Source organism: Poecilia formosa, unplaced genomic scaffold, assembly GCF_000485575.1.
Source record: "Poecilia formosa unplaced genomic scaffold, Poecilia_formosa-5.1.2 Scaffold238, whole genome shotgun sequence".
Lineage (NCBI taxonomy): Eukaryota > Metazoa > Chordata > Actinopteri > Cyprinodontiformes > Poeciliidae > Poecilia > Poecilia formosa.
Genome location: NW_006800177.1, coordinates 792,361 through 805,203, shown reverse-complemented (window position 1 = coordinate 805,203; position 12,843 = coordinate 792,361). Strand labels below are relative to the sequence as shown.

The window sequence follows — 12,843 nt, the reverse complement described above, 5'->3', positions numbered from 1 at the left end:
TCTGCTCTTAGATCTGTCTGACTCCTGGAAATCCACAGACACTCAACACTGCACGCACCCCACACACACACACACACACACACACAGCCTCTCAGCATCATCTTCTTTATAGCATGCGGTTCTAAAATTGCTAAATTATTTAACGTTATTAACATTAGACCTGTCACAACAGCGCCTAATTGGTGAAGCCAATGGGACAGAGCCGTGACAAGAATCATCTTCTCCTTAATTATCGTCTCATATCATTAATTCAGAAGATAAACTGCTGTACCGTTTTGCTTCTTGTCACATGTTTACAAGTATCCAGAGATTTTTTTTTTTAAATTCTTAATATCTACAGATATATTTTAATAAACGTTCGAAATTTTCTTTACTGTTCATTTCCAGGATTATGACTTACAGCTAATGAAAACCCCAAACTCAATTTCTCATAAAAATGGTCCAATAAAAATTATTTTAAATGCAGAAATAAAGACTGAGATAGCTTCATTAATTCCAGTGGACAGATGTTTCAGGAGTGGCTTAAACAAAAGGAATATGATGTAGCTCGTGTCCTCGCTTGTTTTTGAAGTAGACTGAGTTTTTCCTTCCACTCAATTTTCCATTAACACTCTGACACACAGGACTCTGTTACCAGCCAGACTGCCTGCTAAACACCTGTCACATCAGCAGTCTTCCCCCATGATTGCATAAACATCCAAAGCATGTTGTGTTTTAGAATAAAAATGTTTTTCAATTGGTTTTAAGCTTTTAACGTCGGTGGCCTTACATTACTGATATAAGGAAGTATAGAAAGCTGCCATTATATTGTAAATTTGGTTAAAATTCTGGATTGGTATGTCAAAAAAAATAAGGGTTGAATTTTGGTTTTTGTTTGTTTATATTTTATAACAACTGACATAAAACTTTGTCCAGGGTTTGTGCAAACCATTTGATAAGATTGTGCATCAATTTGGCTTACAGAGACAAAAAGCCACATCGGCTGTCATGGCATCAGTAAATAAATAATGATCTGCTTGGCTTTTGATCCACACAAAGGAATCCTGTTGAACATGGGTGCCAAACTCTGGTTCGCGCTCTGCCTCTCGCAGCTGCCATTGCATTAATGCCTGAAGTGAAAGTGGGCCGTCTCTGAACTAAATCATCCGGCCGTCTAAGAAAGGCGATAAATCAGATGGTTACGCCCTGAGCCACACAGACAGGACGTTATTTGCCTTAAACATTACAAAGGGTGCTAATGCTGCACTGCTTCCACAGTAAAAAAACAAAACAAACATATATATATACACACAACTTTAGTAAATGCCTTTACTGCCAGTTTACCCATTTGATTTATATTGACAGTAGATTATCTGGCAGTTGGATCCAAGTGTTCGGTTTTGACAGAAAAGGACACCCACACAAACCTTTAGGAGAAACTCCGAGGAGTAAATTGCTTTTGGGACCTCTCCAGTAAAATTAGAGGTGCAGTGCCTGTCACTCTCACTGGAAGAAAGTGAATTAAGATTGACCATTAGATTTTTAATAATTCAAATGTTTTAATAATGGCTCAGAGGGAGTCACTTTGATGGCATTAACATTACATGATCACTGTTTTAATTTTGATTAGTTGAGGGACACCAATGACCTGCAAGATTAGGTTTTTATTCACTAACTTGAGTCCAAGCCCAAGCACAAATAATTAAAAGCTTATTGTTACAGGGTCTTAATAAATGAGTTCCCAAAATCTGAAGAGAAGTCAGCACATACAAAATAATTTTGTTCTTAAGTGGTGAGTTACCTTCTTAAATCACAAATTTATTAATACTTTTAGATTGCAGAAGCTTTTTGTCTGATCAGAGCACTGTGTGTCTTGTTTTTGGTTCGATGGTTATGAGATCCACACATGTAAAGATAAACAGTTTTCATTCTAAATTTCACAAATACAGATGTTAGAAAACCGTTAGAAATAAATGTTTTGGCAGAACGATATAAGAGTTTCTGATTCATGTCAGGGATGCCACTGGTCTTGTTCATATGTGTAATCTTAAATGTCAGTAGAGATTTTAAGCACAGCGTATTGGCACCAAACAGCAGGGTGTGCCGTATATAAGGAAAGTCTATTTGAGAACAAACAGATGTGGGGTGTACGACTGCATCTCTGCTTCATTCTGACAGATTCAGAACACATCTCACGCAAGACACCCCTCCAACGGGCTCCGAAAAATACAGATGAATTATACATGACGTTTTAAAAAGCTTCTCAGGTTCTCTTTTTGAAACATTCTTCTTAAGTGGAAAAAAGTCGCTCTAGAGACTGTTGTCATAGCTACAGAGGACTTTCTTCTTTTTTTTTTCGCATTTCTTTAAAACTGTTTTTCATCTGTGTCCCCTCAGACCTGTCTTCTCTTCATGAGTAGAAGTGGGTCAGCTTAAAAAAAAAAATGAAATAAAAGAGACCTAGAAACACAGAGTGACCAAACTAAATCACTTCAATCCTCTGGGAGGACATTATTAATTATTTAGTCAGTTTGTTCTCTAAACTTCACAAAAAATAAGGTCTGAAACAAGTGCGTGAATCTGATTTGACTGCCCACGTTTTCCCCAGTATAAAAGGCAAACAACAACTAATTTACATCTTTAATGGCTTCTGCAGAATCGGACAAGAAGGAGACGAAGCTAGTTAGTCATGTGACAAACATGATAACACAACTGACTTATTCCCATAGGAAAAGGAACACTATATGCGCCATTAAAACAGCACAGTGAAGATCAACATTCATTTAGCAATCATCTAAAAAAAATGTAGAAATCCATGACTGGCCTGAAAAGAAATGAGTAGAATAAAGTGGCAAGTATATCTGTGTTGGGAGTATACTTTATCACAAATTAGGAATCAGAGTTCAGATGGTATTTAAATCTAAATGGACATGTTTTGGTTCAATTTTAATTTTGAGATTTGCATTCATCTGTTGTTTCTATCTGACATGTGCAAGAAAACTAAATTAAATCTTATTTGTGATAAAAAAAAAGAAACATCAGTTATCTGTGCTGAATAATTCAGTCAAGGTTCGATCTGTTTTATTTTTATGTTTGCCAAATCTTGTTGCCAAAACATTTTTTTGCTCTTTTCAGTGCAGAATAATCAAATTCAGCTCTGACTAGTCTATGTTAGCCATATTTTAAACTATAGATTACTAAAAGATTTCATAAAAAAGTGAAATTCTTTAGTCAGAGCAAAAAGAAACCAACTTAAGCCTTCTTAAAGTGCTTGCATTTTTCGTCTGATCAAAACTACGTGTTGCCCTCTCACAATGGGCTCACAGCAGGAGAAAACAAGATAAAAGTGATATGGAAAAAAATTAAATATTCCTTTTGCCACTTTTTGAACGATCATGCGGTACCTTATAGTATGTCATCTGGGCAGTAAACCATATTGTTCATAAAATAAAGACCTGAAAAATAACCCCATGAATGTTTTATTACTTCCTTTTTAACTTCCTGTATCAGCTAAGTGTGCTGCAGCGCTATCAAGCTAGCCTCTATGCACAAACAAAACTAATCAAAAGTAAAATACATGTAAAATATTTCATAAAAAATGAAGATTGCAAATACTGCAATCGATGTCTTGTAGTTTTTCACTTGCCAAATAATTTTATGTGTTACACGCCAGGTATTTAGCAGTCGCTGTCTTCACAGGGGTTGATTTGGCCTTCTTGATCTGGTAGTCTTCAGCTTCAGCCTCGGCTAAATCACAATCACTGTCCTGGCCAGAGCTCAGGGTGTCTGCTGGCGCGTGCTGGGGCCCTGGAACATTTCCATCTGGTCTCTGGGGAGTCACACATCAATTGCTCTCAGCTAAATGCACTCACATATGAATATTTCAGTACAATTTAATGTTTCGGCTACAGCCCCAAAGGAGCAGAGCATCAATTTGTGAACACAGTTCTCCTGGAGTTAAAAGCCAGGCCGAATAATACAGTATGAAAGGCGCTGTCAATCTAGAATGGAAAAAAAAAATAAATAAAATCACTCAAGGGGGAAAAAGAAAGCCCTCTTACCTTCAGCATCAGGCTGCTCACAAACAGCTTTTTAACGTTTCCTCTGGAAAGATGAAGCAGACCGAAGCAGCAGCAGCAGGCAAATGCTGCTTTGCCGCCGTCTGCAGTTGACTTTTCAGACCAGGTCTGTTTCCCTGCAGCTCTGGCTGACTGCCATTTGGTCTCAACATGCACCAACCAGCACACAGCTGGCGAGCAGGTCAGGGAGTTGTGCACCTGCTGTCCTGTTGATAAAATGCCCCAAAGTGATGCTGAAACCTCTTCCAGGTGTGAGAACATGAGTGCCTCACAAAACAAGCAGGTCACGAGACAAATCAGGTTCATCAGCTGGGCAGTAAAACAGCAGAGAGCATCCTAAATTAATCCCCACAACTGACTGCCATTAGGACAAACCGCTTGTGTTATTTTGTTAAAAAGGTTAAATGAACCATATAATTTACCTAACAGTGCTCCTATGTAAGATCCCAAACTGTCATGTCAAACATGGAGCCCAGATTTTAGAGGATCAAAATCAGAAATGTTTTGCTCAAAATCAAAAGTACTTTAAGGGAAATTAAATGTCGTTGTAACACATTAATTCAAAGTCTTCTTGTGGACGGCGACGGATGTTGGCAAGAAAGATCTCTTGTAGCGGTCTGTATTACAGTGAATTTGAAGAAGCCTCTGACTGAAGAAACTCTGTCGAACTACCAGACAACCACCAACATGTGTGACTTTCTGTGTGATGCTCAATTTCTGGAATTCTGTGTCTGTTTTACGAGAGATGTTACAGGACATTCACATTTCATGTGCCCATCCAGTTCAGAAAATATTTCATCTAATTCCTCTTTTAATTTTGTTAATGTGTTTCTTTTGCTTGGAAATAATACTAACATACTGGAGAGACCAAACCAGATTCCTGAATTGGATATTTTACGCTGCAAATTGAGCGAAGGATTACGGTACATGCAAGGGGAGTTTTTCCAACATCATATATTTGATATAACATCAAAATACCAGTGGTAAAATACAAAACCCTAATCTGCATTTTAATGGTTCTAATGCAAATAAACATTTTTAGGGTATAAATATTTTTTTGCAACATTCTAATTTTACCATGCCATAAAACATTTACATTGTTTTCTTATCTTATATGCCTGTCTCATTTTCTACAAGAAAAACAAACAAACAAACAAACAAACAAAAAAAACCTTTTTGGCTTACTGAAAACAATCTTACATCTAATCTACCAGGGGAAAGAATAATACTGACCCTGCCTGCAGCTACACATACCTGGAAACAAACTGAAACTGCATGTTAAAGTCCAATCTACTAAGAGAATTGAACAAACTACCTGTTATTAAATAAATATCTCAGATTTCTTTTACAAACAGCAAGTTGCGTAGCAGAGTCTAGATGTCAAAAATAATGAAGGTAAGTGTTTTGACTAATCTAAACAGAGGTCCTTTCCCGTCATTTAAGTGACGCAGCCGTCTGTTAATGGTGCTGAAAAGCAACAAGGTGTTGACGAGAGCATCTAACAGTAAAATACAAGATGCATATTTGTAAAGTAAAACAGGCAGCTGACAGTTACACTAAGAAGGTAATAACGGCGCAGATTATTCAGCCTAACAATGCAACGCCGCCCTGAGGCACCAATCAAAAATTAATCCTAATTATCATGTGAATAGTGCATTAACTCTGAAGAATTATGAATTATAAATTTGCAACATGGTTCCCCTTTCAGTGCGGACTTGCTCGCATGTGGATGTGATTTCTTGTTTCCAGGAGACTAGTCACAAAATAAATAAGTGTGAGGGGAAAACCTGACATAACTTTGACATTGAAGACAACTTGTGAAATGTATCAAAATTATGTTAAAAACTAAATATTTTATCTTTGAATGCAGAAATTATTTCAGAAAATGACTACCTTTTTTTTTAAAAAAAAAAATCTTTGTTAGTTTTTTTTGCTGAGTCTGGACATGAAGATTGGACGCAATGCACTTAAAGACAAGTTAATGTTGGTTCTGGTAAATTATTCAGCATCTTTAAACAACTCATTAACTACCTTTCAGGAATGCAGTGTAAATGTCTTGAAGTCAGCAGAAAAGCCAGAAATGACTTATGTAAGCATAAAAAAAATGTAAGGATGGCCTTATTAAATAAAGTTGACATAATGGAAATTTTGTATTCTACATTAATCTCATATTCTGAGTTGTTGGGGTTTTGGAGCCTTAAACTTTTTCATATGTATTTATTTAATTTATGATTTACTGACTGAAAATCCAAAATGTAGTTTTATATAAAATTAAATATTAAAGAACATCAATAAAAACTTATTATAAAAGCCAAAATATGTAAAAGCTGAATAAGTTCTGTACAGTACATCACCCAATAGTTGCTCACATCTCATTTTACATGAATCAGTGCAGCATGGCTTGAAGATGAGCAGCCTTACCTCCAAGCCATGAATTAAACAAAATCTCCATTTGAAGTTCTCATTCTACATCATATCTGAATTAAATCTGCTTAGAAAAGAGCTTCTTAAAAATAGTATTTGATTATCATTATAACTGAAAGCAACAAACACCAACAATTTGATGATTTTCACATTTCATTAGCATCTTTTAATAAAGGAAAGACTTAAAAAACTGTATAGGTTCTCTAAAATAGACAATATGAAATGTTTACTTAAATAAACATCACACACTGGCACAACTTCAACTGAATCAACCTTTGGGACTCAGAAAGGATGACCATAGTGAATTATTTCTGACAATAGAAGAAAAGCACAACCGAAACAATTGCGAGACAACAAGTCACCGAGAAAACGAATTTTGCCCTTGAATGCCCCGTTGAATTCCAAACAGGCATATTTGGCTCCTGCCAAAGTTTAAGTGGATGAGTTCAGTCACACATATATATTTCATGAGGTTAATGGGCCCAATCAAACTGTGATTACAGATTCTTCTGGGAGTCTCTGATGCCAGGGCTGCACACCGGGGTCACTGGGTCACATCTAAACACCATAAACACAAACAAGAACCAATAATGTCCCGTCAAAGAACGTAGACAAGATTCTTCAAAAATGAACCACTGACCAGCAAAAGAAACGAAACACTGAACTCACACAGCAATTCAGCCTTTATCAAGTTTTGTTTTCTCCCGTTGGGTACACACTGATGGCAATATTAATTTATAATACATCATGCATATGTAAACAGAAATATTATGGCCTAGCCCAGAGATTCATTGAATGATTGATGTTCAAGGCGTTTCTGTCTGCTTACTTCATTCGCTCTGTTCATCCCAACAAGAGGATCACTGCCACATGTACAGACAGAATTTGGCCCAATATACAAATTCGGTTTCATTGCCAGTGAGAAAAACAAAGGTGAGGACTTCACTCTTGATGAAATTCCTCAAGACGTTTCAAAAAAGGTTGGTGAAAGCAAAACTTTACAGCAATATATCAGCATTTAGTTTAAATACAATATATATGCGTTTTTGTTAAATCGGAACCAGTGTTTAAAACATTAATTATTATAGGACCTCACTATTTCTGGAACAAACCTTATGTTGCGGTTCAAAACGTGTCATGTTTTTTTTTTTTATTTGATCTCATCAGATTAATCACAATACTCTGAAAAGGATAAAAACACAGATATATCTGTGAAAATGTCAAAGAATTTAAAGTCTGATGTGGAAAATACATAAAATATATATTTAGATCTTCAGTTTTATACTTGTCTTGTATACTCAAAAATCCTAAAATATTAAAGATAAAAAGTTCACCTTTAAATAACAATCAAAAATGCATTAATATAAAATCTAAATCTGATTATCATCTCCAGATTTTTCTTGAAGCTACAAAGTACACTGCAAAAGTATACGCATTTTTAACACTTGATCAGTTTACAGTCAGAAGCTATAGACAATCACAAAGTGATGCATAATTGTGAAGTGGAAGAAAAACTTTTTAAAAACAATAACATACATGTGTTCTTAGCCCATTTTAGTCTACATATAATTTGGTACAACCTGTCAGTTCAGCAGTCACATAATTAGGGCTTAGTCTCCTCTAAAAAACATCACAAAGGCCAAGAAACACATCAGAGATGTTGTGGACAATGCTACAGAGAGATTTAAAGCAGGGTGAGGTAACAAAACCACAAGATATCAACATCTCAAAGACCTGATACTATTTAACTCATCCCTCACCTGAAACTGTGAGGGGTGAGTTAGATAGCATTCATGCTCAGATGAATGCTCAACTTTGGGCATTCATGAGTTCAACTATGGTCAAAGATGAGACCAAAATTGAACTTCGTAGGTTATGTGACATATCCCGTGAGTGGCAGAAAACAAACACTGCAGGTCACTAGGCACACCATCCCATGTCATGGTAAGACATGGGAGTGTCTGCATGCTTGTTTTCAGCAGGAACAGAACAGCCCGTCAGAAGCTGACAAAAAGATTAACAGAGCTACGGTAAATGCGACACAATCCCGAAATATTACCCGTTAAGAGGCTGCAAGAGACTTTAGACTTCAGGGAAAAGATTCACCTCCACACACAACAATCCTGCAAACACACAGCCAGCGTAGAACAGGATGGTTTTAGATCAAATAACCGAATCACTGCTCAAACCCAAGTCAAATTAGGAATCTGAGCAAGACTTTCAGTTAATGTTCACAGATGTTCTCCATTTGCTGACGACTACATAAAACAGAAGTTTAATTTGAGAAAAAAACAATGTTATTTACTATTATTAATACACAAAAAATTTATAATGTGGTTTGCCATCTTGAGAAAATAAACTAACTGAATTTCTTAATTGAAAATAAACAAAAAGAACATAAAGTGTACAATAAACCAACTAAGGCAGGAAAATCCAAAAGTTATTTTTAAAGTAATAGAAACCCTAACAGCTAGATAAATTTGTAAATTATCATTTTAATAATTTATTTGATTTTATGTGATTTTTTTCTGGCAAACAAAATGTATTGATCAAAGTTTTGTTTTTTGTCCTTTTTTTTCCTATGGTGGCAAGTATTCTACTGTCATTTTATTTTCTCTTACCCAACTTGTTTGGCACACACCAAAAGTCAGCCATCAACTTTAAAATGGTAATGGAAATGTTTTATTAATAAAGTTTTCAAGTCTGTGCAACTTATGATACTATAACTGTAAGGATGTGAAACGTTGTTGTAAGAAACTATTTTAATAAGGTAAAATTATGTCAGAAACAAAGCGTTTACGTTAAAAATAATAATATATCTCTGTTTTTTTCTTCTGTTTGGCTGGTGACTCTACGCTTCGTCTCTTTCACCGTGTTCCTCAAAACTCAGCAGCCTGCCCACCCTTCAGTCAACGGGTTGTAGTTCTCACTTCACCCCAGTAGATGGCCTCGTTCTCGAATGGATGACGACTCGGGATTACAAGGAGGATCACTGATGTACGTCCTCTGATCTGTTGGACTTATGTCTAAACAGAGGCTAAAAGTATGGCCTGCTATAGCTTAAGTAGATATGTTAATGAGAAGACCAAAGCTGAAGTGTCTCTTTGTCCTGTGTCATACAAGGCTTCCGGAACTCATAATGAAATATGACTTGTTTTATATATATTATTTATTTTTAAATACCGCTAGAAATGTTGTTTATATTTCACTAGACAAATTGGTGAACATCCCTATCATGGAAAATTGTGATTTATTTTTACTGTGCAAGTCTGTGAGGCTTATCAACACAAAAAAAAAATAAAGTAAACTAACTTAATCTAAATAAATAACTTGTTTATTATTTATTTAAATACCACAGATTGAAAACTTATATTAATAACAGAATTTGATTATTTTTGTTCAAACCAAAAGATCTTCTAATGGAACTTATGTCACTAAACAAACATGATTATTGACAGTGCTGGGTATTAAACCACTGAACCGTATCTACAACAAAGATAACATATCAACATCTGCAATCTTGGGCTTCCATTCATGTCACGATTATTATTATTATTATTATTATTTTAATGCTTCTCCCCAAAGCCGCCTGCTTGCTGTGGAGGTGCGAAAGAGCGATTGGAGAGCGCGGCGCTGACGTGGTGACGTCACACGAGTAGCGTGTGGGGACCTTGTAGCCTCTTCGGCCTCCCTCTCCAGTCCGGAGAGACACAAGTTATCTGGGAGGCTGCCGAAGGGCCGGCGATCTTTCCCCATCTTTTCTGCGTCGAGCTCACTCCCCTTCATCCGTCCTGTATGGTGGATATTATTTTCAGCTCTTCTTTCTTGGGTGATATGGGGGATCATTCCAAAAGTAAGTACGCCGAATTGCTCCGTGCGATTTTCAAGCAGGAAGATTTAGAGTCCCGATGCAGCAACAGCTGCAGCATTAGATCGGTGAACAAACGGGTTAGAAAAGCCAATATTCAGCAACGAGTCAATTAAGAGAGCAATTATCCTCACGTTGCACTGCTGCCCTGGATTATTTTTATTATATGGCTTCGGTGGAGATTTTAATAAGCAACACATGTCAGTTTATTTTTTTTTATTTTTCATTGCATGGAAAATGCCCAAATCTATCAGTTATTACATAACATTGAGATTCATCTTCATTAGAAAAAAAAGAAAAAAAGAAAAAAATCTGCCAAAAGAAAAATAAAAATAAAACAACGCTACAGAATTTTTGGGTGTTAATTCGACTGTGCATACTACGTTGCGTTGACAAAGCTGTGGCCTCTTCGCAGAGAAGTCAGGATTCGCGATGTGTGTAGGATGTGGAAGCCAGATCCATGACCAGTACATACTGAGAGTTTCCCCCGACCTGGAGTGGCATGCTGCCTGCCTGAAGTGCGCGGAGTGCAGCCAGTACCTGGATGAGACCTGCACTTGTTTCGTCCGGGACGGGAAAACTTATTGCAAAAGAGATTATGTAAGGTAGGAGTTTCCTTTTTCTTTTTTTTTTTTTTAAAGTTCCCCTCAGGATTACTCACACGCTGTCATACATGTGGTGTATAAATTAAATATCAGGAAGGATCTCCTAAAAAAAAAACCCCACAATAATAATAATAATAATAATAATAATCAGAGTAGAAACAACTAGAGGAAAAAAAATCATATACAACGGCTAGTTAGTTTCAGATAAAAAGATTTCAAACATTTTATTTCAAATAAATTAAATATAAGTATTTCCTTTATTTATACACAACACTTTACAAAATTGTCTAAACAGTTGTAAATTCCGCAGGCTGTTTGGGATAAAATGCGCCAAATGCAACCTGGGGTTCAGCAGCAGCGACTTGGTGATGAGAGCCCGGGATAACGTGTACCACATCGAGTGCTTTCGGTGCTCGGTGTGCAGCAGGCAACTGCTGCCGGGGGACGAGTTCTCCCTGCGGGAAGAGGAGCTGCTATGCCGGGCGGACCACAGCCTGCTGATGGAGAGGAGCTCCGCGGGAAGCCCCATCAGTCCCGGACACATCCACTCCAACAGACCGCTGCACCTGGCAGGTGCGAATTTTATTTATTAATTATTATTATTATTATTATTATTATTATTATTATTATTATTATATGGAGTAGCCTATTTAAAAAAAAAAATCTGTAGACTTTTAAAAACAGCTAAAATAAAATTTGTACATATTTTTCTTGGGTTCAAACTCAGATTTTTTTTTTTTGGTTCAATCAAATAAAATTCAAATGTGTGTTTATGCATGTGTAAGTAAATTGGTGTGCTGTGCGACCTTTCCGTAGGCCAACTTTATAATTGATCTCATTAGCAGTAACCTGCTCTGTTGCCAGTATCTAAATAATCTGGGACTTGAGTCGCGGCCATGTCTGTGCGTCTTTCTGTGTGTTTGCGCGCGTGCGTGTGTGAGGAAAATCACTCCACCAAAAATAAAAGACATATGTAAATAAAGGTGACCTTCTTTCTGTTGGTATTCAGAGACAGGCCTCAGAGGGAACCTTAAACTAGACTGCGTTTTTTTTTCATATTTAAAGAGGAACGTCTGTTTTTCGTGACAAAAAAAAAAATCCCTGTTATTCAGCGAATCAAGTTATGTTTAAAGTCGTGTACAGACACTACTTTGCTTTTGCAAATGCTTTTTATTATTATTATTCATTTTATTAATATTATTATTTTCAAATCTGGAATAATTTGTCTCTCTTGATTGACATTTAAGTAGAATTTCTCACTATTTTGAGAAACTCTACATTTATATTTTCTTTACTTTCCAAATAAGAAATGTCCCTCCGTGGGACATTCCGATTCAGGGCAAAAACTCTGCTGGGGTTAATGTGAGCTCCGTGTTTGTGAACGAACATTTGAAGCAGTCTGTGAACCCCTGTTTTTTTTTTTTTTTTGTTTGTTTTGTTTTTGTTTGTTTTTTTTGTTCCGTCCTCAGCAGATCCCGTGGCGGTTCGGCAGGCTCCACATCGGAACCACGTCCACAAACAGTCGGAGAAAACGACGCGGGTGCGGACGGTGTTGAACGAGAAGCAGCTGCACACGCTGAGGACTTGCTACAACGCCAACCCGAGGCCGGACGCGCTGATGAAGGAGCAGCTGGTGGAGATGACCGGCCTCAGCCCCAGAGTGATCCGGGTCTGGTTCCAGAACAAGCGGTGCAAGGACAAGAAGAAGTCGATCCTCATGAAGCAGCTCCAGCAGCAGCAACACAGTGATAAGACTGTAAGCATCTTCGTAAGTTTGGCCGCTCGATTCCTCTTTAAAGCACTTTTTTTTTTTTTTGGCTTTTAGCTCACACTTAAGTTATTTGTTTTGTGAATTTTTGTGTCTTATTGTGCCTTTTATTTGGTGGGA

The 12,843-nt window shown here is 36.9% G+C and overlaps 1 protein-coding gene across 4 annotated transcripts in view; it reads left to right on the top strand.

Moving 5' to 3' along the window:
• The first annotated feature begins 10,171 nt into the window (after nt 1-10,171).
• isl2b (ISL LIM homeobox 2b) overlaps nt 10,172-12,843 on the top strand; it is a 5,088-nt gene continuing 2,416 nt past the window's right edge. The window contains exons 1-4 of one of the 4 annotated variants that reach the window (XM_007569244.2): nt 10,172-10,335; nt 10,766-10,955; nt 11,266-11,528; nt 12,428-12,711. In XM_007569244.2, the coding sequence (XP_007569306.1) occupies nt 10,278-10,335; nt 10,766-10,955; nt 11,266-11,528; nt 12,428-12,711 (795 nt within the window). In that variant the 5' untranslated portion in view covers nt 10,172-10,277. Of the gene's footprint in view, nt 10,336-10,765; nt 10,956-11,265; nt 11,529-12,424; nt 12,724-12,843 lie in introns of all 4 variants that reach the window. The other 3 variants (XM_016680260.1, XM_016680259.1, XM_007569243.2) reach the window with 3 other exon arrangements.